Source organism: Blastomyces dermatitidis, assembly GCF_000003525.1.
Source record: "Blastomyces dermatitidis ER-3 genomic scaffold supercont1.1, whole genome shotgun sequence".
Taxonomy (NCBI): Eukaryota; Fungi; Ascomycota; class Eurotiomycetes; order Onygenales; family Ajellomycetaceae; genus Blastomyces; species Blastomyces dermatitidis.
Window position 1 is genome coordinate 401,891 of NW_025544774.1, and position 21,265 is coordinate 423,155.

Consider the following 21,265-nt stretch of genomic DNA (forward strand, 5'->3'; position numbering starts at 1 on the left):
GTTGGCAGGAGAAAAGATGTCCAAAATTAAAAAAAAGAAAAGGCGTTTAAAAAAACCGAAAAAACAGGATGGGAAAGAAAAAAAGAAAATAAAGTCATTCCCCATCAACCCATCTATGAACGGCAGTCTCCGCGCCGGGAAAGGTCCTGTTGACGGGTGGCTATCTCGTGCTCGATAGGGCGTATACGGGGACTGTGTTTGCGCTTAATGCGCGCATTCATGTTGTTGTGCGGCAGCTGCGGAGGGAGAAGAGGAGGAGAGAAGAGAGGGTAACGAGGGCGGCGAGGCGGGGTGATGAAGAAGAAGAAGGAAGAGGGGGAGGAGGAGGAGGGAGGGTGGAAGATGGTGCTGGGGAGGAGGGGAGAGGTGGGGATGGTAAGGGCGAAGACAAGGTGGAGGACGGCGGGGTAGGGAAGGGGCCTGGGGAGGGAGATGGGGATGCGGATGGAGGTAGGGGGGAGGAGGAGGAGGTTATTGTGGTTAAGTCGCCGCAGTTTGTGGATGCGGTGTGGGAGTATGGGGTTAGGAGGGAGCCTGATGGGGGTGGGGTGAGGGTTGTGCAAAAGGGGGACTGGTGAGTTGTGTCCTTTTTCTTTTTCTTCTCTTCTCTTCCACTTTCTTTCTTTCAATTGGGGTTTTGACGTTTGTTGGGATTTCCTTGTTTACTATTTTCGGTTGATTAAATGCATTTTATCTGCTTGATAGGGGTATACGGGGGAAAGGATGTCTGGGACCGTTTTTTGAAGCAGTCCGAGACCCCCCCACCATGACTACCCAACTTTATAATCAGCGGCCATAAACAGCATAAGACACTAACTAAATACTCTGTAGCCCGCGGAATCCATTCGTCGAAACATCTCTAAACTACGCCTTAACATACATAAGCTATGTCGCCGCCTCCAAACTCTTCGGCTCCCTCTCCATCACCATCCTCGCAGATAATGACTACTACTCCCAAACCTCAATATCACAGGCAGCAGGCGCGAACAGGGGAACGCGCTTCGTGAACTTTGGCGTAAAGTTGCACGAGGCACACAAGACCGGTCTGGGATCATCCGCGGCCCTCGTCACAGCCCTTGTCTCCGCAATGGTCATCCACCGCACTGTCCAACCAGAGGAACTACCTACAGTGCGAGATAAGCTACATAACCTCGCCCAGGCCGCCCACTGCGCGGCACAAGGGAAAGTCGGTTCGGGCTTCGACGTTGGCGCCGCAGTGTACGGCTCTTGTCTCTATCGGCGCTTCTCCCCTGCCGTACTTGGAAGTTTAGGAGACGTCGGGTCCCCGCAGTTTGAAGAGCGGCTGTTCGCTGTTGTCGAGGATCTCAACACAGAGCACCCATGGGACACAGAGTGTGTTGATTTTGGCACCAAGCTACCGCGGGGCATGCAGATGGTGCTATGCGATGTGGACTGCGGATCGCAAACTCCAGGGATGGTGAAGAAGGTGCTTCAATGGCGCGAGGAGAACAGGGAAGAGGCAAACGCGCTCTGGGCGGAGTTGCAGCAAAACAATGAGAAACTGCGTTTGTTGTTGAAAGACCTACTCTACCACACTAACAGTACCAGCCGTACCACGACCGCTGTCTCCTCATCACCATCATCAGCATCCGCAGGAAATAGTACCAATATCAGTAGCATTAACGATGACGACGACGACGACGACGACGACAACGACGGCAACAACTTCGACGCCGTCAGCAGGCTCATCTCGCGCTCTCGCGCGCTGCTACGCACCATGACGCAGAAAAGCGCCGTCCCCATCGAACCCAGGGTGCAGACGGAGCTGCTGGATAGGTTATCAGCGGAGGTGGAGGGGGTGATTGGCGGCGTGGTGCCCGGCGCTGGCGGGTATGATGCCATAGCATTACTGGTACGGGACGATGCGGCGGTTGTGGACAGGCTGCGCGGGTTCCTGCGGACGTGGAAGAGTTCTGTTGAGGATGATTTTGGGGGCAAGATTGAGAGGGTGAGGTTGTTAGGTGTGGCGCATGGGTCTGAAGGGCTGAGGAATGAGATACCGGCGCAGTATTCTGGGTGGATGTCATGATTAAAGTAGTTTTTTCTACTTTACAATCTTCCGCATTGCTCGCTTTGATATCTGAGTGTGTTGCTATCTTCTTTTCCTTCGGAATTAGTTTAGTGATATATTCTGGTTGGTTCGGTTTCTATTCAAATTATCTAATCCCCTTCCATGCGAATTTCGATATTGGTTTTTTTGCCCACTGCCGCAAGGTTTTATTCACTCTGACTTTTGCAAGCCTGGGGTTCTGGTTTGGATGTCCTCTCTCCCGTTTGCCATAACGATCATATGTTGTTCGTTTGCTTTCCAAATATATCCAGCATGGCACTGCATGAAGATCCTGTTTAACAATTTTGTTAGTTTCTCTAATTTCTCATCGTCTTTTTTTTTTTTTTTTTTTTTTTTTTTCCAATAAATTCCGGTTCCTTCACTAATAATAATCACCATCAGACTTATTGCGCGTAATCTTCGGCAGCTATAACTAGTGGGTCGTCAGTCAAGTTGATCACTCTAATGGCGCCGACACCAACGCCGACGATGATCTGATAAGTCCGGCATCTGGGTTTTTCCAGACCCCTCATTCCCGATTGGAGTCGCTCCTCTTCTTACGAAGCTATGAGATCACTTTTTGTTTTGTTTTCTTTCTTTCTTTCTTTTGGCTAGGGAGCACGAAACAATCGAGGACGGAGGAGACAACCTTAAAACCAAATTCCTATAATGTAAGTCGGGTGTAACAGAATCTACCAAGGAATGCGTTGCGTTGTTTGTCTAATTGAACTGGCTTGGCATGCGGCTATGAGGGGGCAAGATCATCTGACTTGAGATGGTCCCCTTAAAAGTTAACGGCAGGGATCGATGGGGGGATCGACGGGAGTTTTCTTTTCTTTTTCCTTTTTTTCTATTTTTATTTTTATTTTATTTTATCTTAATTTTAATTTTAATTTTTTGCCTTTTTGTGAAAACGTAAAAGAGATGAGGCGGAGGATCATAATTATTATTTGCATGTTCGAGGTCGGACGGATGGCTATCCTGTCGCTGCCCGGGTTTAGGTAAAAGGATTAAACTAAAATAGTAGCACGAGTTCATGGGCCCTAGTTTAAACGAGGGGTTTAACTAGAGAATAGCAGATATCGGGGGGGAGGGTAGCTTGTGGGGGGGGGGCAACTGGGGAGGGGTTAGGTTAGGGCATGCCTATTATTGCCAAACAAATAGGGTTCCTTCTAGACCGTCTGCCCCCTCGCCTAAGTCGCCTCTGCCTCGACTTTGCCCCTGCCCAGCGCCGAGAGTTTGGGTGCCCGCCCACCTGGGCCCACTCGCTGCCACTGCCAAGTGGTGCCAACCAACTATTATTGCCCACTAGGTTGAACTTAAGGTGAACTAACTAATACCCGTCTCTGCCCAGCCACTGCACATGTGCGACGACGTCTCCTCCTTCCCCCCATCCCATCCCATTCCCATCCCATCCCATCTTCTGTTTCGCCCGCTGCCACCTCTTCCACCTCTTCCACCGCCAACCAACATCCAGCAAACCCGCAACCTCCAACCCCCCAGCCCAGTCGACTGAGCCAACCGAGTTGACTGTCTTGAGCCAGAACCAGCTCCGCATCCTTGTACTCTCCTCTGCTCTCCCTACTCTTATTTTCCACCTTGTCCTTCACATCTCGCCGTCCAACTACTTACTCCATCGCTCGTCTGTCATGTTCTCTCCTCCATTCGCCGGCTGCTTGCTCTGAGGGAATAATATATCTCTGTCCAACTTCTCTCTTTCGCCGTCGTTTCCCGGCCCTGTCAATCGTTACATCAGCCTTCAAATTCCCTTCTCTGGATCGTATACATTTCCATCTGGAATCCACGCATTACATCAAGCGTGATTCCATTGGTCGTTCAACCAATCTTGCGGAGTCTAGTGCCCTCCCTCGATCATGGCGTCAAGTACCGTCACTCCCGTCCCCGATCTGAATTATCAATCCCAGCCAGAACTTGCAGAGAAAACAGAGACGCCGCTTGTTCTGCCGGAATCAGACGCACCATCCACACGACAGGATCCCCCTGACTCGACAGTGGTGACTTCACCAGACCCCATCACCACAACTACGCCTCCTTCCGCTGCCACGATAGAGCCTGCAGAGTCAACAGAGCTTGCAGAGCCTGCAGAGCCTTCAGATCCCCCAGACACGAACACGACGATAGGAGAAAATACACCCCCTTCATTGGCATCTCAGCCCCAGGATGCCGCTGCACCTGAACCCGCTCCGACCGCTGCCTCCAACATAGAACCTTCGCAACAACAAACACAGTCCGCCGCTCACTCTACCAGCGAAACTGAGGAAACCAAACAATGTGACCCTGCCATTGGCCCGTCGTCAGAACTCCCAAGCCCAACGAGTAAAGAAATGGAGGATTCCGGGATGGTGTTGAACATCGACCTTCTTCTGATAACTGGAGCGAGACATCCATTCAGGATTGACGGGAAGTACTTGCGAAAACGACAGGTAGATGTGCCGGATTTCAACCCATATGCGATGAGCGTATATACTCTGAAGGAGCTGATATGGAGGGAGTGGAGATCAGGTATGCCTCGCTCTTTCATCTCTTTTTCTTTTTATATCAGACCTTGTCCAATAGGAGCACGCGACAGCCTTCTATTCTACCCAACCTTTTTTTTTTTTTTTTTTTGGTGCGTATCACATTTGTTCTGGGAATAAGAACTAACAAACGATATTTGTTAATTGTAGAGTGGGAGCCTCGACCTTCTTCCCCAAGTTCTATACGTCTAATCTCATTTGGAAAACTATTAGCGGACAACGCTCAGCTGTCCGGTATGTTACTACTTCCTCATATTTCATACAAAGCCCCAGCCTTGACTTGCGCTCTATTGGATGCTACCGCCCCACCCAAAAATTCACCCCCCTAAAGCAAAAGCGTTCCATTTTCGCTCATTATGCCACAGATTTGAGATTAAACCAAAACGCTCCCAACGTCATCCACATGACCATAAAACCGCAAGAAGTTGTCGACGACGAAGATACCAAGGCTGCCCGGTCTACGTCCGCACGGGAACGGGATGGCGGTGACCGTAGCCCCCGATGCCGATGTGTAATCTTGTAGGCTATGCGTGGCTATGCTCTTCTACCTCGCACGGCAAGGGGGGGTGTTTTTATGCTTCAGAGACGGAAGCAAAAAATGAAAACCCGACACCGCTTGAATAGGCCTTGCCTCCTCTTCTCTGCAGTATTCATATTACATTCCACCCACCTATCTTTCCGATATTTAGTGCACCCATGCACTAAACCACCTGTGTGGGAGGGAGCCTATCCGCCTATTTCTCGTTATCACTGTGCTGCATGCCCTCATCCAGTTCATATGGTCGACTAGGCTTCTTCCTTTATCCTGTCACTCGACAGTATCCCCCCCGCTTGATTATTGTTGGTAAGGGTGTTCTCCATTGCAGTAAATATACCTCAACTGCAATTTCATTCAACACACCTTAAAGCCATCTTGCAGTTGGATTTCTGCTCCAAATCCACCCCCCATCCTCTCTCCTCATGAGTTGCACCTAAGCGCTTTCTTTCTCGATTATTTTCCTTCGACATTTGACATGTCTCTTTTTCTCATTCTAATTCCCATATTTCTTTTTCTTTTTCTTTTTTCTTTTTTCTTTTCCTTTTTTTCTCTTTTCTTTTCTTTTCTTTATTAGAAATTACCCACTTTGTCAACAGCCCTTTTTGCTTACTTCTTGGTTATGAATACACTGCTTCCTTTCCGCTTCCTTTCTTTGTCGTTTTCTTTTTCTTTTTCTTTTTTCTCCAAAGCATGCACGGCAGGTGTAGGGGTTGGTTTTTATCTTGTTTTTCCTTTCCTTTAGCTCCATTTTGTTCCCCCCATTTGTCTTCCTCGTTTGCTACCGACTTTTATAAAGATCGTTACGGTAAGAGTTTGAGTAAACGGAGCATTTTGTTTCCCATTCCCTTCACGATTTATTTTGTGTACCATTTTGTATTTTTCCCCCTTTTTATTTCTCCTTTTTGCAGTGTCTCCTTTTATACACGTCTTTGTAGTAGTATTTTTTGTTTTGCTTGCGCTTTGCCGTCATCATTGTCATTGTCATTAGCCTCGCGATTACTATTACTCTCATTATTAATACTACGACTGCGGCCTAGTGATATATATATGTATATATATATATATTGAGAGGGTTGGCTAAGTTTTCTTTCTTTTCCATCCTTGGGGAATTCTCTTGTGCCCTTCCGCCGCTTTCTGCTTCTTTACCCTCTAAAAGGGAAACTAGTCTCTTTTTCGCAACTGCTCTTACACGCATGGCGCATGAGATTAGGATGTGGCATTGTTCCAATTATCTATACATGTACATAGCGCGCGTATGAATCCCCACCCCCCAGGTATATAAATGGATACTTTTCGCTATTCAAGTTGTGGGTATACATATACGTTGCGTGTAGGTCTTCTGCATAACTTTTATACGTATACGTCGCCGTGATGGCCTCGTGGCCGGTCACTTGTATACTTATCCAAGGCCGTTCGAAAGGGACAGAGGGGAGAACCCGCGGGATGGGGAGGGTTGGGGCTGAGCTGAGCTGAGGCTGGGGGTTGTTGGGCTTTTGTTATTTATCATACTAGTAACGGATCGAACGGCAAACCTTGCAACAAGCAAGCTCGCCGCCCTCCCCCTTCCTTCCGCGCAGACGGTCAATGAAGTAAGTAGAGTTAGCTTCCACCATTCCATGGGGTATTGGGTACAAAATATACAGACAGAAATGAAAACCCGTTGCCAATCCCATGATGTGATCGACAGGTTTGCCGTCGTGGTGATGTGGTTGGTGGTGAAGTGAAATTCAAACCCTATTATGTATGAAAAACACAAAGAGTTGCAAGGATAGGAGAAATCACCAGGTAGGTCTCCTCCATATGATACTCGGACTATAGAGAGGAATCAGACGGGAACAAGATGCAAAAACTGGCCGCACGAGCCTTCTCATAGATCCTATGTACGGAATACTGAGTACAGAAGTTATCGATCTCACGCCTCCGCATGTTTAGATATTTTAGATATAGATACAGATATGAAGCAATATCGAGCTTTATCAGAAATGTCAAAAATTAAATTAAAAATAAAAATAAAAATAAAAATAGATTGTCTATACTGTCCCATCCTTGGAACCCACAGAAAGTCTACTCTGATGTTACCCTCGGATGCTGCCACTAAGTTTATGGGGGAGGGCGTAAAAGGATGGAGTTTTTGAGTAATAGGTATGGCCCGTGGGAAGAAGATATCACGGTGTCGTATAGTTTTGCTCTAATGGTCGATGAGACCAATCAATACCATGGGCTGGAAAGCACCAATATTGGAGCAGAGTTGGCTATTAAGAACACAGATGGGATGTATCAGGAGAGGAGTGCCTAGCTCCGCGAGGTATCTATTGATTTACCCGAGCACCCAAAATAAGTTATTAATTCGGATTTTATTCGTGGAAGACGGCACGAAAGTCGAAAACCATTTCGCTATTCTAGATCGAGACAGGGCGTTACATCAAAAGAAGGGGAAAAAAGAGAAAGAGAAAAGGGGAAGTCGGAGAGCAACTCTCTATTGGAGGTGGTTAAATGTTTTTAAAAAAGCTGCGAATATAACGTAACATAAATGCCTGTTGGGCGGCAAGAAAAATAGGAAAACAATAGAAAGCAGAGCTGGACCGGATAGCGTTCACTGATTGAACCAGGGATTTTTACCAGTTCATCTTCAGTCGGTACTCCATTTCGTCATGGAAGGAGGCAGGTTCTCGCAGATCATCACCTAGTAAAGAAGGAGAGCGGTTAGATACTTTCTCTTTGATAGGATGGAAAGAAGAAATATAGCACAACATTCATAGCCGCAGAGGAGGCGAAGAATCCATGACCGGCGATGAAATGTACCTCCTAGGCCCATTATTTTGACCCTACGATGGCACAACACCCAAAACCAAAAAGCAAAGAAGAAACATACCATCAAACACATCCTCCCACGTAACCTCCGTCTCCCTACCCCCCAGCGCCAAAATGTCCGCATGAACGCTACTCTCGTTACGCCCACCCAGGGCAGCTGGCTTCCACTGTCCCTCCTGCACGATCTTCAATTCCATCCCCCTCCTGATCGGCTCCGCCATGCCGTACACTCTCCTTAACGATTTCATTTTCATCGCATTATGTGTTTGGCGCCACTGTAGTAGACGAGCTTCTAGCGGGTGTGTGGATGTAGCAGTTTGTTGTTGCGCTGTCGTTGGTGCTGCGGAGAGAGAGGCGCGGAGAGTGTCGTGGACGCCTGGGGCGGAGGGGGCGCCTTTGCTTAAATGTGGGACTGTGGCGGTATTGGAGGTTTCTGTTGCGTTGGAGGCCGGGGGTGCAATGCGGAGAGCCTGTTTGGAGATTAGCATATGGGAGTAGGAGGAGAAATGTTGGGGAGGGAAGGTAATACCATGATGGGGAGAGTGGAACAGAGGACTTCGATCTTGGAATAAAGGTGGGATACAAATAAGTGGGACTACGTGTGTGAAGTTAAAGAGGGAGGAAGTTAGTAAGGTTGGAATTGGATGAAGTTGAGCAGAGGTATTAGATATAGACGGATGAACAGTCCAGGCAAAAGCAACCGCGTCAAGCTCGTCCTGCCGCCTGCATAGACCAGGTGCGCAGTTCCACATCACGTGAGCGTAACTCAATCTCAACCACAAAATTTCCCCTTTCGGACAACTTCTCAAAACGCTTCATCCCGGGGCATTCAAAACCGCTCTGTACCGCCAATTCACCACCACACCGGCTTATCATGCCGCCATCAACACCCTCCGTAGGGGCAATCCGTCTCTTACGGCACTTCGTAACCCTCCCATCCCACTTTTCCTCGCCACTATCCACCTCCGCCAAGCGCACCTTTTCATTGCTCTGCCGAACACCGCAAACCACACCTACCCTGGCCGCAGTCACCCTCCGCAAACCTATCTCCCACCAAAACATAAGCGGCCCATCCACCCTCTCATCACAAGCGCGCAAATTCTCTAGCACGCCCCGCCACAATGCCACATTGAACCAGGTCCGCAGGGGTTGTCGGAAGGGCAAGCGCGTGCGGAAGACCACCTCTCCCGCACTGGTGGGCCGGCCACAGATGAAAGGCGTGTGTCTGAAGACAGGAATCACGAAGCCGAAGAAACCCAATTCCGGAGAGCGCAAGACGGCGAGAATCCGGTTGACGAATGGCGCGGTTGTTACGGGGTATATTCCCGGTGAAGGTCAGTGATATTTTATTTTATTTTATTGACTTATTCCTCTTCGGAGCGATGAAAGGGACCCTAATTTTGCTATACAACTTCCTTTTCAAATTTGTGGCGGCATGGGAATACTAATTATTTCTCTTTTTTGATACAGGGCACAATATCCAACAGCACAGCGTTGTGTTGATTAGAGGCGGCCGGGCACAGGATTGTCCTGGCGTGCGATACCATCTTGTCCGTGGAGCGTTGGATTTGGTACGTTCATCTTTTTATCATTCAACCCATTATTTTGTCTCGATATACATATAAATATATGTGCTTTGATTCCTGTCTTCTTGGAAGTAGACGACTGACAAATCTCCTTTTTAACTAAATAGACTGGCGTTGGTAACCGAATCACCAGCCGCTCAAAGTACGGGACGAAGAAGCCGAAGAGTGCGTAATGCTGCTAGGGTAGATAGGTGAGAGGACGTGACACTAGAAGTTGGAAGGGAGGAAGGGAGGAGCGGAAACTTTTGTTTTGATCTTATTCCGGCTGGATTTCGTTGCTATTCTTTGTCATGTGCGATCATCTCATCATGTATTCTGCCATAAATTTGGATTCGTTAACCTAAACTCGATACACTGTACATTATTCTATTTTATTTTCTTTGCACCACTTCTGAGATCGATGAAAAGTGCATGTATAGTTGTTTCGGTCACAATTTTTGGCCTTTCGCCATTTACTCTGGTTGCTAGTTACCCATCCCTGAAATTCGGGTAATACGCGAAAGGGAAAGCAGAAAAATTGCATTATAAAATGGTTTCAAATAACGATCTCCCCTTTCCTTAATTTGCTATTCCTAATCACACCAGACACCTACCCCCCCAAGATATGAAAAGACACAAATCGTCATGGCAAAAAGCAAAGCAGCCGTCCCACTAATAAATACAAAATATCATCACTTGTCATGGCCTTCTTCTCTATTCCTCTTCCGGTCTCTGGCCAAATCCACGCAAATATGGGACTGACTGAAAGTACCGTGAAGTAGAAATATGGACATATATTGTGCTAATAATGCAGTGCTTCTTATGGCGCTCGCAGGCCACAAGTTAGGGAAGAAGAAGCAGTGAAAAAAAAGTCCAGACGATGAAAATCATATAATAAGATGCGGCACATTTCCCCATAAACTCCGTAAAATTTTTGGCAAGGAAAAAAGAAAAAAAATTTGAAAAAGATAAAGAGGAAATGGAAAGAGATAAAGAGGAAATGGAATAGGAAATAGAAAATGCATAATAGAAAAGGCGGAAAACGACAAGTCCCATGCCCATAATACCATACAACCCTGTACAGTATAATCGATGTACGTGAACATATGGTGAAAATATAAAGGCAGACAAGATATTAAATATGTGAAAGAAATAGTCAGAGTTAAAAATCCAAATATAAGGTATGGGAAAAATTGGAAATGGAAGAGTAGGATGGAGGGAGTATATGGAGCTTCGGGTAAAGGAAAAGGTATGGCCCTGAGGAGTCATTTCTTTTCCCAAACCGAGGGCAAAAGATGTGAACAAGAAAGCTCTAGTAGATGCCATCGAGTAGATTTCCTGTGTTGTCCTTTTCTCGTTCTTCGCCCCCTCCACTCCCTTCCTTCATTTTTACCACTTTTTCGGCATGCTGGTATACGGTTCACTGTCGGTGCTCGATATGCTGAGACTGCGTCGTGATCGGCGAGTTTTGAATGCTACTATTGATACAACGGTAACAACGAGAATACAGCAAAGGATTGTGATAAGCACGGTTAGTCAATCTTGCTCCTTTTCATAACCTTCAGGTTTCGGCTTTTTGTTAACATCGAAGTAGCGGGAAGTGCCTGAGAGAAAGGTTGCGGTCAGATGGTTAGCCAGATGGCAATAAATATATATCACAAAATTTTCAAGGATGTGTAATTGAAAATGAAGATAACATTCGCAACGAATTGGCCATGTGAATTATGGCGATCGCATGTGGCCTTGCCTTGGGATTTTTGCACTTACAAGAATATCCCTTCCAGTCAAAGTTGTTCTTGGGGTTGCAGTGGCACTTCAGATCTAATCTCGTCTGTTCGCCAGTCGGGCAGTGGTAGAATGGGACATGGTAGTAAGCGATCTCATTGAAAAAGTGGACTTCCTCCTTTTTGAGCATAAGAGCAGCGGCGATGGAATGTACAGGCGCATCACCCCATCTTTCGTAGAAGAACCCGCCATCCTTGTCCAGAATGTCGAAATAATCGAGGTATGCTTGGGATCGCAGCCAGTTTAGATCTCCAATTTCGAAATTCGACCACTGCAGTGACAAATGTCAAATTCATCAGTATCGAGTTAACAAACCATCAAGTGTTCAGTGATTTAGGGTGAAAAATTACGTACGAAATGGCAAAGGTTGTATGTTTCCCCTCCATCCTGGCTAACGAATTCCAGGTTGTTGTTCTCCGCAATGTGTTGAGGGTACTTCTTCATGAACTTCTTAACGCTATCCCAGAGCGTGAGGACAGTTTCTTTGTATTCGTACAGACTGATAACGAAGCTATATTTCTTCTTATTGTCTTTCATGAACTTGAACGGGTCGTAGCTGATGTCGCAGAAATATTCGACACTGGGCTCCACGCGCCAATAGTAGTCGAACTGATTGAGCAGTTCGTGGCGGAAGAAGAATCCAGATTCATAACGACACATATGTCTGTAGCTGATTGAATCTCCATAGATGACTTGTTTCTCCTTCATTTCCTCCCGAACTTTGGCAGCTTTTTGCTGGTCGATAAAGTCAGGGAACGACCAGTGCTCCGTCGGAATGAGTCCATAATGTGTTTTCCCGGATACGAGAGCAGATGTTACCTTCTTGAATTCGTCATTGAACGGGACGTCGTTAAGAAAGACCCAGTCATAGTGATAATTTCGGTTGAATCGATCTTCCACTTGGCGGATCGACTTGGCGATATCCCAAACATCCCCATTTCTGGCCAATGTCACGAATGTTGCATTTACCCGTTCATAGGCAGGCGCGGGAGCCAGCGAAGGGGTTTTTAGGGCTGGGGTCCCAGCTTGGTTTGGCTTTTTTCCAGGGCCTGGCGATTGAGGTGAGGGGTTAGGGTTGGGTTGTCCTGATCCAGACTTGAGGTTTTTACGACATCGCTGGTGCTCGGGATAGGTAATGAGGAGTAAGATATGAAATGTAGAAGCACAAGACCCTTTCGAACCGAAGATAAAAAAACAATGTCAGTGTCAGTTTCCCGGAATGGCTGGGACAGGATTCAAATGGACAGCAGAGAGAAACTCACCAACACTGCAAATAGAATGTACCGTAGGTACTTCCCCGAAACCCAATTCATCACTATGCAGGTCTAATAACCACGTTCTAGTTCACACACAACGAGGGTTTGTTTCCGAGGATTTTTTCTTTTAGATGGCAAACAGGAAAGGATAATAAACTGGGTTCAAATTAAATGGTTTAGGGAGACCTGAAACACTGGAGCGTTGGCAACAGGCTAGGTTAAGTCAAAAGGTCCATCCACTTCACGTCAAATTCTAGCAGTTATAGATAATTTCCTTTGCGTAAAGGATCAAAGCAGAAAGTCATGAAGCAAAACGAGGGTGGATTTTGGTGGTCAGGGATAGAAGAGGACAGAATCCTGGAAGCGCATCACATCTGGCTGAACCGGTCAGGGACGACGGGAGGCGTTGGGGGCCTTTGGTAGAGAATCTAGTGAACAGTTTGTTGGCTCGCTGGGGAGTTCGTGGAGGAGATAGAGATGTCAAGAACGTCAAAGATCGTTCTACAGCTGGGAGGTTCTTGGTCTTGTGTTTTGTTGTTGCTGGGAGTTCTGGAGGTTGAACAAATTGATAACAGGCCTACGACCAGCCGGTGGCAGCGGCGAGAGTCATAAGCCTGTAATTTAATTTCGTGGCTGGTAACTTAGTTAACTACGGTACAGAGTGTTTTATTTTTTATTACATCTTACTTTTGCCTCCACAAACCGGCCGCAAAATCATTCATAGAACCTTGGAATGCTTCTCAATCGGCATTGCGGGTTAAACACTTTTATTCCGCCTGATATTATTCCTTAAATAGTTCCGCTTCTCGGATCCAAACAAAAATCCACCTTTGCTGAACATACTCTGTACATAATCCGTGCAATGCAGGGATTTGCCACGGCCAGTAAGTTTACCTACCCGAGATACAACTATTGCCCCTGATGTACTCTGTACTCTGTATCTTTATGGTATTTCCAGAGCAGTTCGTCCAACTCCCTTGTTTCACCGTGTGCTCTGGATGGCATTCCCTCTGCATGCGTAACTCGTCAGCTGCTGGACCATGTCTCAGACACAGCAGCCTTATGCAGAAACCCATTCGTACAGGATACGAATGGGCTACTGGCGCCAAGTCCAAAACACGCAGTTTACTACGGAGTACGGAGTAGTCTTTAGCATAATTGGTACATGTAAACAATCGTTGTCTTTAATGTGGTCCAGGCTGAACCTCCTCAGGATTCCTCTCTCCAATCTCATCAATCTGATGAATTTTTGTTTGCTGGAGTCGTCTTGGCGCTCGTTCCAGCAACTACGACCTTGCATATAATAATAATAACAAGCAGCACGCAGGTTGCAATATCTTTTCGGACTGGCTTTACGCAGTAGATACAAGCTCCGCAGTCTCACCATACCGGAGGCTTATCAAGGGTACGATGGGTATCTACATGTACAGGTTATCAACGATGCTGGTTCTAGTGAATATCCACAGTTGATTTGCACCCGCCAGCTCAAAGGCACTAGAGCTGCATGAAGCGCCTCAGCAATTGTCTTTGAAGAGACAGGCCGCTGGCCTCCAACCGGACCATTGGCTGACGCAAGTGCAAACTGATCAATATTACAACTTACTTGACCCGCACGATGCATTCGCATTTGACAAAGGTGTCAAGAAAAATGTCTGGCCGTGTGCTCTACGGCAAACCTACCAGATTTGGGGATAACGAAGCTTTTTACAGAGCAACGGGTTGAGGGTTGTATCGGCTGGAGTCGGGGATATCTAAGTAGCCACCGGCCCGGACTCAGACACCAGAGTATCAATGCGGTTGAAACAATGGTTAAATAGATTTTCCATGATCGCAGTTATTTTTACCAGTGTGAGTTTTTGTAAAGCAACCACTAGAGTACGCTTCATTTTTGCTCTATTATCTAGTTTTAGTTATCTTCTAGCACATTACATAGGTATGGTGACATTTACTCTGCTAATCTTACTTATTCAAAAGGGTTCCTTGTAACGAAAATGCAATAGTGTGGTAAAATTGGTGTTGTAAATAAGACTCAGTTAAATGTCTAATAACTTAGAATTCTGCCCACGGTATAAGTGATGACTGGCAGAAGTATGACCGCGCGGCAAAGGGCCGGACCGAAACGCGCGTTTGGTCGGCGGATCTTTGATTTTCACTCAACCAGACGATCCGCAAGAACCTTAATGTAACGACATGCTCCCAACGGAAGGAATGGGGATTTGTGTCTGGCACCATAGCGGTCACTATGATTCATGACCGTTGTCCTGATGATGGTATTGGTTTTTTCTACTCATTTTCTGCTTTCGATTTCTCTACCTAAGCAGTTCAAGTTATTTACATCAGAATTCTGGTGAAAAGAACTGGGGATCCGGTGGGACTCTGAGCATATGTTGCGTGAGGTTGCTTGGATAACATGTTTATGGATTCCCACTCAGTCAATGGGACTATGCATTTCTGGGCAAGCTACCTCCACGACATGGTAATACAGACACCAGGCTATAAACGGACGTTTTTTCCATGGCATCCCGTGGAGGGCTAGGATTAAACTAAAGAAACCTGATCCTGTGGATGAGGATAGAGATATCCCATTGAAGTTAGCGGAGAAGGGAAGGGAATTTGACAGAGAGCAGTAACCTTCCTCCGCTAACATCAACGGAGTATCTCTGTCCTCACCCATTGCTTCGGGATCAGCGCCGTGGCGTATAAGATGACTCGCACACGCGAAGTGACCCTCATCCGCTGTCATATGCAATGCCATTCTTTTCAAGTGTCCCGCAGTTACATATGCTCCGCGACCTAGCGAATCTGCCTGAACAATAAGAATATCCTGAACCACCTAGCGGATAGCGATTATTTTCTACATTGCTAGCAATGTCTTCCCTTTCAAGAGCTTTAGAAGAAGGAAGAGGAAGGTTCTTTAAAGGTCTTGTAAATAATGATATCAGCCAATTTCTTTTTAGGAATTTAGATAGCAAACCTCCTCGTGGCACCTCCTAAACCTCTGGAATCCAAAGAAGAGTGCGCTGAATATATTTGGGGATTTGTCGCTAAAAGTCTTTCGTCTCTTTACCAGCCCGGGAACCCTTTTTGGGAGGATCCGGTGCGTGAGGGTGCTTTACAGCTAACAGCAGAACCCGACCTGAGGCACGTGTGATACCCAAGTTTGGGATGCTAGCCTTATTTGACTTCCGCGATACTCTGCAGTGCAATCGTCGTTGTTCTTCTTTGCGGGCCGGGCAATTCTATCCGTTTGGATTAGGCAATAACAGTTCAATGACAACCGGAAACCGCATCGACGTTGTTGAAGATACATTCCAAAACGTTGTTGGTATAGCCGGCTCTCTTCAACCCGAGGAAATATCTCTTCAGTTTCTCAACAGCAGCGGATGTTTCGAGGGGTTGGTAAATAAATACGATATTAAAAAAAAACAAGGTTCATAGCGTTTAGTACGATGGGGTAATCCAGTTGGTGACTGTTTTGCAGTCCAAAAATCAACTAACCGTTAATTTTCGACAAGATAAAAAGCAGAACTTTCGAGAAACAGCTAATATAGCATATTGAATTGTGCATGAATGCTAGTCAAGCAAATATCTAGTCGTCGAAGCCCTCGCTCTTTGGCATGGCTGTGACAGCGGACTGTCAGGTCGTTGATTTCCAAGCGTTCCAAGGCTGGAAGCTGGTAGAATTTCACTCTATTGTCCGTACTCCGGCGCTTGAAGCAGTATTTCAAACTCCATCATTAGTTAGTGCATTAGAAGGTCGATATAGCGTTTTGGCATCGCCGTCCCAAAGGTTAATCGTGGCTCATTCCAGTCGCCCACGTGATGTAGACGTAGTAGGGTATCTTCAAGTTTCGCCTTTATAATTATGATAAGAATGAGGATAAGGATGACTGTGTTTTGATGGCCTGGGAATATCTCTTTTTTGTCTTTCTTAATTGGCAAATAGGGAATGTTGCGGACATACATGGTGTGCCGCTGAGATTGATTAGGGCCCATAGCGGGACCTAACTTCGTAGCTATGGGTTTTAATAGTTAACGTTCAAGTACTTAAAGCGAAGCTACCTGTGACGTGCAGAATCAATGGTGATATCATATCGTGAGGCAGTTTCCGTAACAATGGCCCTACGCCCAAGTCAGTCGATTGGCTATGAGTTAGCAGCAAAGGTGAGTTGTTTGGCCATTAAACTAGGCTTTTATCGCACAGGTCCGGAGCAAGTAGATAGTTGAGGTGCTAATCCGCCAAAGAGCCTCTTGTATCGTTATTATGACATGGGCGCAGAGACTAAATCAAGCTGGGTGTACGGAGTACAGATGTACAGTACATGTAAGTTAACTCCGTACAGTAGGTTGGGCGCAGTGAAGACTTGAGGCGGATCGCGCACGGACCACCAGGTGGTTAGCTAAGCTTTTGCTGACGAAAGTTGATGTCTGATTCGCAAACCGAACAAACGATCTTGCAGAAATCAAAACAGGCCCCGACAACGAGACGGCACTCTCAACTGTGGATCACTCAGTTTTGATTGCCAGCCGTCAAGGTAGTATGTCTTTCTTTGGCTTTGATACTACTCTGCCGAGGGATCGCCCCTCTGGCCGGCAAACGCGGGGTATTTTCGAGAACCCTGACCCTTTCGCGCAAGTTGCCCATGCCACCGCGCAAGATGACGACGATGCGTATAACTCCCCACCTCCTTTTCTGCGCGCAGGTAGTGATGACTTTACTAATTTTGGTGTGAAGAATCGATTTCGAAGACACCTACGATGGACTGGGTGACCAGTTGGACGAGGACCAAGATGCCTTTAACGAAGACACTTTTGGTGGAGGGGAGGATGAGAAGCAGCCCGTCGGGAAAGATTTCGATTTCTACGGGAAAACCGCCCAAATGTCAAATGTGCTCGATGAGGAGCAGATGTTGTATAAGCTGAAACATCCTCCTCGGGAATCCAAGCCAAAATCTCCAGCTCCGACTCCTGCAAAGCCTAAGCGGACTGGATATGAGCTCTATCAAGACCCGGGCTATATCCCTGAGATTCAGGCGAAGTCAACTGTTTGGGGGACAGGTGTGGGACAAAAATCCAAGGCAGAGGACAGCACTCTTCCTTCCAAACCTGCCGCGCCAGCGAAGAAGATAATGAGTTTGGAAGAAGTTGAAGCACAAATGCGGGCACAGAGCAAGAAACCTCTGGGAACTGAGCAACCCTCCGTTCCTCCACCGCCTCCGCAAACTGCTCCTCAATTTCCGGGGGCCATCCCGCAAGGGACGGTTCCCCTTACTATGCCTCTCCACGATAGACCTGCCCCTCCGCCCGACGGTATGCAACCATTGTCGCTCCAGGAGTTCCCACCCCTTGACCAACAACGGCAATATGCTCAGCTGGGAAAGGATGCTCTTGCAGGCCAGGCATTTCAACGCCAACAGTCTTTCCCGCCTATGGAAGCCATGCTACCTCGTCCCGGAATGCCTCCCCCACCCATGCACCATCAAAATCGCCCACCGCCAAGTGCCGCACCGCAGCGCCCAATGCGACAAGTCCAGCACCACCACCCCAAATCACAGGCGCCTATGGGCCCTCCTGGTAAATTACCTGTCACATCCGGCATGCCACATAATTTAGCACCTCTGACTGAGGAGCAGAGAAAAGCCAATTTGATTGAGGATGCAAAACGCGCAAAGCGGAATCACAAGATATTACTTCTTTCCAAAGGAAACGGTTTAATGACTCCGCAGGATAAAAATTTCATTACTCGTATACAGTTACAGCAGCTGGTCGCTGCAACAGGTAACGTGACGGATCCGGAGAGCGAGGCATCGCTGTCCGAGGACTTCTACTACCAAGTTTACAGCCAAATCCGTGGAGCTCCTAGGCAACACCCCCGCCAGCCTCTAGGTCATTTTGCGCAGACCTACCTTTTTCAAACCGGAGGGCGATCTGCGGGGGGCATGGGAAGGCGACAATTTTACACCGGAGACAATCATATGCAGCGGATGCAACAGCAGGTTCAACGGGCCGTGGAAGCAGCTAAATTGAGACCGAAAAACAAGCAGTTGATAATTGAAGGAAGTCTAGGCAAAATATCGTTTAGCAACGCCAAAACACCTAAGCCGCTGCTAAATATCAAGCGCCCCGATAGCTCTGATGGCCAGAAAGCTTCCAATCTTAAAAAGGGCAACCATACTGCGATGAGTCCCAGTGACAGGAAATCAATATTGAAAAATATTGAAAATGTATATGGAACTCTGATGCAAATGGAAGACCACGAACGAAGTATGCCGCCACCTCCCGATGAAAATGATCCTGGATCAGTCGAAAGGCATATGGAATGGAGACAGAAGATGCAACATCTCAACCAAAAACTCTGGTCAGATATGAAAGTATTAGAACCGATCGTTCCTGGCTCGCCTACTCCGCATCCCTTCATTGCATTTCTGTCTTACCCCAAGGGTAAGAAAGCCATTCCTCGCATCTTCCGCCAAATTGACCAAGAACAACGTGTCACCATCCTCACCATGATCATTGTTCACCTCGATTCATTGGATGTTGTCCAGCGAGCACAACTTCAACCCGGAGAATCTCAGCCACCTTTGGCTGTTCGAGAAGAAATTGACCTGTTTTCACATGCTGTCATGCCCAGTCTACTTGGCTACGTTAACGAGGCGCCGATCAATATTATTACCGGCCTACTGGGTCTTGTCATTGGTCAGACTCACGTCCAAACAGTTGCGAAGACTCGAGTCGGTCTTGGAGTTCTGACCATGTTGCTTAGCCGCGCGGAACTGGTCAAAGAAGGAGGCACCGTGGAAGACGAGCTGTTGAAGTCATGGACGGAACTTTATAACACTTTTTTTGACCGGCTAGAGCCTGTCTTTAGCGATATCTTCCCTGGAACCATTAACAGTGGTGATGATATGTACGTATGGCAGTTCTTAGCTGCCGTAGGTATCGGTGCCAGCCCAGAACAACAGCAACGCTTGGTTATTGCTGTCAAGTAAGTGCATCCTTGACAAATTCTTTTTTTTTTTTTTTTTTTTTTTTTTTTTTTTTTTTTTTTTTTTTTTTTTTTTTTTTTTTTTTTTTTGCCTTGGACCGTTTGCTGACTTGTTTGCTTTTTCTAGGGAGCGAGTTATGGAAACCGTTGCCCAGAGCAAAACCCTTCCAGCGGATATGGCCAGCCAACGCCTTGGCAATGTCAACCTCTTCATGCGAGCCATCGGGCTCGATGTCGAGCTCTTGGGATAGAACAATAATCAGCCACAAGATAGCTACTGGAGGCATTTCGGCCAATACAGCTTACGATGATGCACTCCTCTTTTGGTCGTTTATCATTAATTCCTCGTAAACCGCAAAGCGGTTCTCAATAACTTTATACAACAGCTGAAACAGCACAAAGCGAAGTCGCCTAAATATGTGACTGATATTGATCAATTTACTGTCGATACTACACTACACCTACGGGATGTTTCACCTTGTTACGAAAATTTCTAGTTTCTTTCCATTATTCGTCCAAAAAAGAAAGAAGAGATATAATTTGTGAGGTAAAGTTCAAAATGGCATCTTATCATATGAAATTAAAATACTGTTTAATAGTATTGATGTGGCGAGATACCAACTGCGTCCAATTGTATTTTTTCTTCTTTTTGTCTGGCCAGGTTTCGTACTTTTCGTTTATGGACTCTTCTATTATTATCATCAGTATTGATTACGACCTTTGTGCCATTGTCGATAACCTTGCGTTGAGTTTCTCCGTTTCTCAACAAAAAGGATCCTCGTCTTATTTGCACTGCGCTTTTCACTTTTTATAGTCGTTTTATTGGTATTTATTAACTTACGCGAGCTCTTTATTTCGTTGTATATTTCACCTTTTTAACGCTACTTCTTTTTTACTTTACCTAACTTCATGACCCAGCGAAATTCAAAATTCACTGTTATGACCTACCCCACAAAGGAGTCGTATTTGGATATATTGGATATAGTATCCATATTCTTCTACTAATCGACTTCTCGCCGGTGTACTTCTTGATGACTTAATGTCCTCCTTTACGTCTGGTCGAAAGGGGAAAACGGAAAGAAATTGTCCTTTGATAGCCTGTTTCACACCAACTCGAGTGGCGTATAGAGGTTAAGTTGCACTGTGGATATAAGCGGCAGACTGTCAATTGAGCGTGATGCCGAAACAAGCTATAGTAGAAGATATTCTGATAGCGGGTCTATAAACCGCAACGAGGGAGGGAATACTCCTCCTATAAACGAAAAAAGTATATAAATAAATGGGAGCAAATGCCATTGGTATTGAGGCGAGACCTCCCCCAGTTACAGAATAAGTACTCCATATGAGCTTGTAAGAACAGAAGACAGTTTTCAAGGCATAGACTTTGAAATAAAAAAGCAGTTTGGAAACAGGTGACAGAGTCCTTAGACAGTGACAAAGTAAACGTAGCCATCTCTTAACTTTGTAGATTCCGGAATCTGTTGCTTCTTTCATGATTCAAAAAGATCTCAGGAGCCTGGAAGATAGATTAAATCAAACCTTAGAGCAAGTAAAAAAACCACATTCACTGTTCATAATAGCATGTATATCGCCTTAGGATGCTATTACGATAGGCATTCAACCAAGTCCGTTGTTGGCATATGCGATGTCCGCTATTTTGGCACTAGCGCCAACCTTAAATAACTTTATTTTGTTTCAAGGAGGCTTCTTCGGATTG

The 21,265-nt window shown here is 46.4% G+C and overlaps 9 protein-coding genes across 9 annotated transcripts; 7 read left to right on the forward strand and 2 right to left on the reverse strand.

Moving 5' to 3' along the window:
- Positions 1–115: 115 nt before the first annotated feature.
- On the forward strand, positions 116–2,050 carry BDCG_00033 (phosphomevalonate kinase; the record flags this gene model as incomplete). The annotated part of the gene is made up of 3 exons (XM_045415539.1): positions 116–156; positions 179–574; positions 832–2,050. 3 exons carry the CDS (start codon positions 116–118, stop codon positions 2,048–2,050), a joined length of 1,656 nt encoding a protein of 551 aa, XP_045271468.1.
- A 1,146-nt stretch (positions 2,051–3,196) lies between these two features.
- On the forward strand, positions 3,197–3,601 carry BDCG_00034 (uncharacterized protein; the record flags this gene model as incomplete). Its single annotated transcript, XM_045415540.1, has 2 exons — positions 3,197–3,355; positions 3,426–3,601. Exons 1-2 carry the CDS (start codon positions 3,211–3,213, stop codon positions 3,599–3,601), a joined length of 321 nt encoding a protein of 106 aa, XP_045271469.1. The 5' UTR covers positions 3,197–3,210.
- A 344-nt stretch (positions 3,602–3,945) lies between these two features.
- BDCG_00035 (uncharacterized protein) lies at positions 3,946–5,131 on the forward strand (the record flags this gene model as incomplete). The annotated part of the gene is made up of 3 exons (XM_045415541.1): positions 3,946–4,594; positions 4,759–4,842; positions 4,974–5,131. 3 exons carry the CDS (start codon positions 3,946–3,948, stop codon positions 5,129–5,131), a joined length of 891 nt encoding a protein of 296 aa, XP_045271470.1.
- A 1,987-nt stretch (positions 5,132–7,118) lies between these two features.
- On the reverse strand, positions 7,119–8,769 carry BDCG_00036 (20S proteasome maturation protein Ump1). Its single transcript, XM_045415542.1, has 3 exons — positions 8,487–8,769; positions 8,019–8,427; positions 7,119–7,829 (listed from the first exon to the last, which is right to left on the reverse strand). Exons 1-3 carry the CDS (start codon positions 8,487–8,489, stop codon positions 7,762–7,764), a joined length of 480 nt encoding a protein of 159 aa, XP_045271471.1. The 5' UTR covers positions 8,490–8,769; the 3' UTR covers positions 7,119–7,761.
- A 1-nt stretch (position 8,770) lies between these two features.
- BDCG_00037 (30S ribosomal protein S12) lies at positions 8,771–10,232 on the forward strand. The gene is made up of 3 exons (XM_045415543.1): positions 8,771–9,291; positions 9,428–9,528; positions 9,651–10,232. Exons 1-3 carry the CDS (start codon positions 8,832–8,834, stop codon positions 9,714–9,716), a joined length of 627 nt encoding a protein of 208 aa, XP_045271472.1. The 5' UTR covers positions 8,771–8,831; the 3' UTR covers positions 9,717–10,232.
- Positions 10,233–11,058: 826 nt separating this feature from the next.
- On the reverse strand, positions 11,059–12,620 carry BDCG_00038 (alpha 1,2-mannosyltransferase; the record flags this gene model as incomplete). The annotated part of the gene is made up of 4 exons (XM_045415544.1): positions 11,059–11,126; positions 11,290–11,578; positions 11,662–12,423; positions 12,570–12,620. 4 exons carry the CDS (start codon positions 12,618–12,620, stop codon positions 11,059–11,061), a joined length of 1,170 nt encoding a protein of 389 aa, XP_045271473.1.
- A 665-nt stretch (positions 12,621–13,285) lies between these two features.
- On the forward strand, positions 13,286–14,304 carry BDCG_00039 (uncharacterized protein). Its single transcript, XM_045415545.1, has 3 exons — positions 13,286–13,698; positions 13,891–13,968; positions 14,048–14,304. The coding sequence occupies exons 1-3, from the start codon at positions 13,604–13,606 to the stop codon at positions 14,256–14,258; spliced, it is 384 nt and encodes a 127-aa protein (XP_045271474.1). The 5' UTR covers positions 13,286–13,603; the 3' UTR covers positions 14,259–14,304.
- A 470-nt stretch (positions 14,305–14,774) lies between these two features.
- On the forward strand, positions 14,775–16,386 carry BDCG_00040 (uncharacterized protein; the record flags this gene model as incomplete). Its single annotated transcript, XM_045415546.1, has 3 exons — positions 14,775–15,962; positions 16,157–16,303; positions 16,330–16,386. The coding sequence occupies exons 1-3, from the start codon at positions 15,729–15,731 to the stop codon at positions 16,384–16,386; spliced, it is 438 nt and encodes a 145-aa protein (XP_045271475.1). The 5' UTR covers positions 14,775–15,728.
- A 626-nt stretch (positions 16,387–17,012) lies between these two features.
- BDCG_00041 (topoisomerase II associated protein) lies at positions 17,013–21,098 on the forward strand. The gene is made up of 3 exons (XM_045415547.1): positions 17,013–17,234; positions 17,299–19,548; positions 19,676–21,098. Exons 1-3 carry the CDS (start codon positions 17,104–17,106, stop codon positions 19,797–19,799), a joined length of 2,505 nt encoding a protein of 834 aa, XP_045271476.1. The 5' UTR covers positions 17,013–17,103; the 3' UTR covers positions 19,800–21,098.
- The last annotated feature ends 167 nt before the right edge of the window (positions 21,099–21,265 follow it).

Bases quoted from the DNA above. Each gene is read 5' to 3' on its own strand.
- BDCG_00039 (XM_045415545.1), top strand. From the start codon at position 13,604: ATGTCTCAGACACAGCAGCCTTATGCAGAAACCCATTCGTACAGGATA. The intron at 13,699-13,890 runs GTACGGAGTAGT...AGCAGCACGCAG, and splicing joins AACACGCAGTTTACTACGGA to GTTGCAATATCTTTTCGGAC. The intron at 13,969-14,047 runs GTACGATGGGTA...TGCACCCGCCAG, and splicing joins ATACCGGAGGCTTATCAAGG to CTCAAAGGCACTAGAGCTGC.
- BDCG_00036 (XM_045415542.1), bottom strand. The intron at 7,830-8,018 runs GTATGTTTCTTC...CTTCTTTACTAG, and splicing joins GTGGGAGGATGTGTTTGATG to GTGATGATCTGCGAGAACCT.
- BDCG_00041 (XM_045415547.1), top strand. From the start codon at position 17,104: ATGTCTTTCTTTGGCTTTGATACTACTCTGCCGAGGGATCGCCCCTCT. The intron at 17,235-17,298 runs GTATAACTCCCC...TTTGGTGTGAAG, and splicing joins GCGCAAGATGACGACGATGC to AATCGATTTCGAAGACACCT. The intron at 19,549-19,675 runs GTAAGTGCATCC...TGCTTTTTCTAG, and splicing joins CGCTTGGTTATTGCTGTCAA to GGAGCGAGTTATGGAAACCG.
- BDCG_00037 (XM_045415543.1), top strand. From the start codon at position 8,832: ATGCCGCCATCAACACCCTCCGTAGGGGCAATCCGTCTCTTACGGCAC. The intron at 9,292-9,427 runs GTCAGTGATATT...TTTTTGATACAG, and splicing joins GGGGTATATTCCCGGTGAAG to GGCACAATATCCAACAGCAC. The intron at 9,529-9,650 runs GTACGTTCATCT...TTAACTAAATAG, and splicing joins TCCGTGGAGCGTTGGATTTG to ACTGGCGTTGGTAACCGAAT.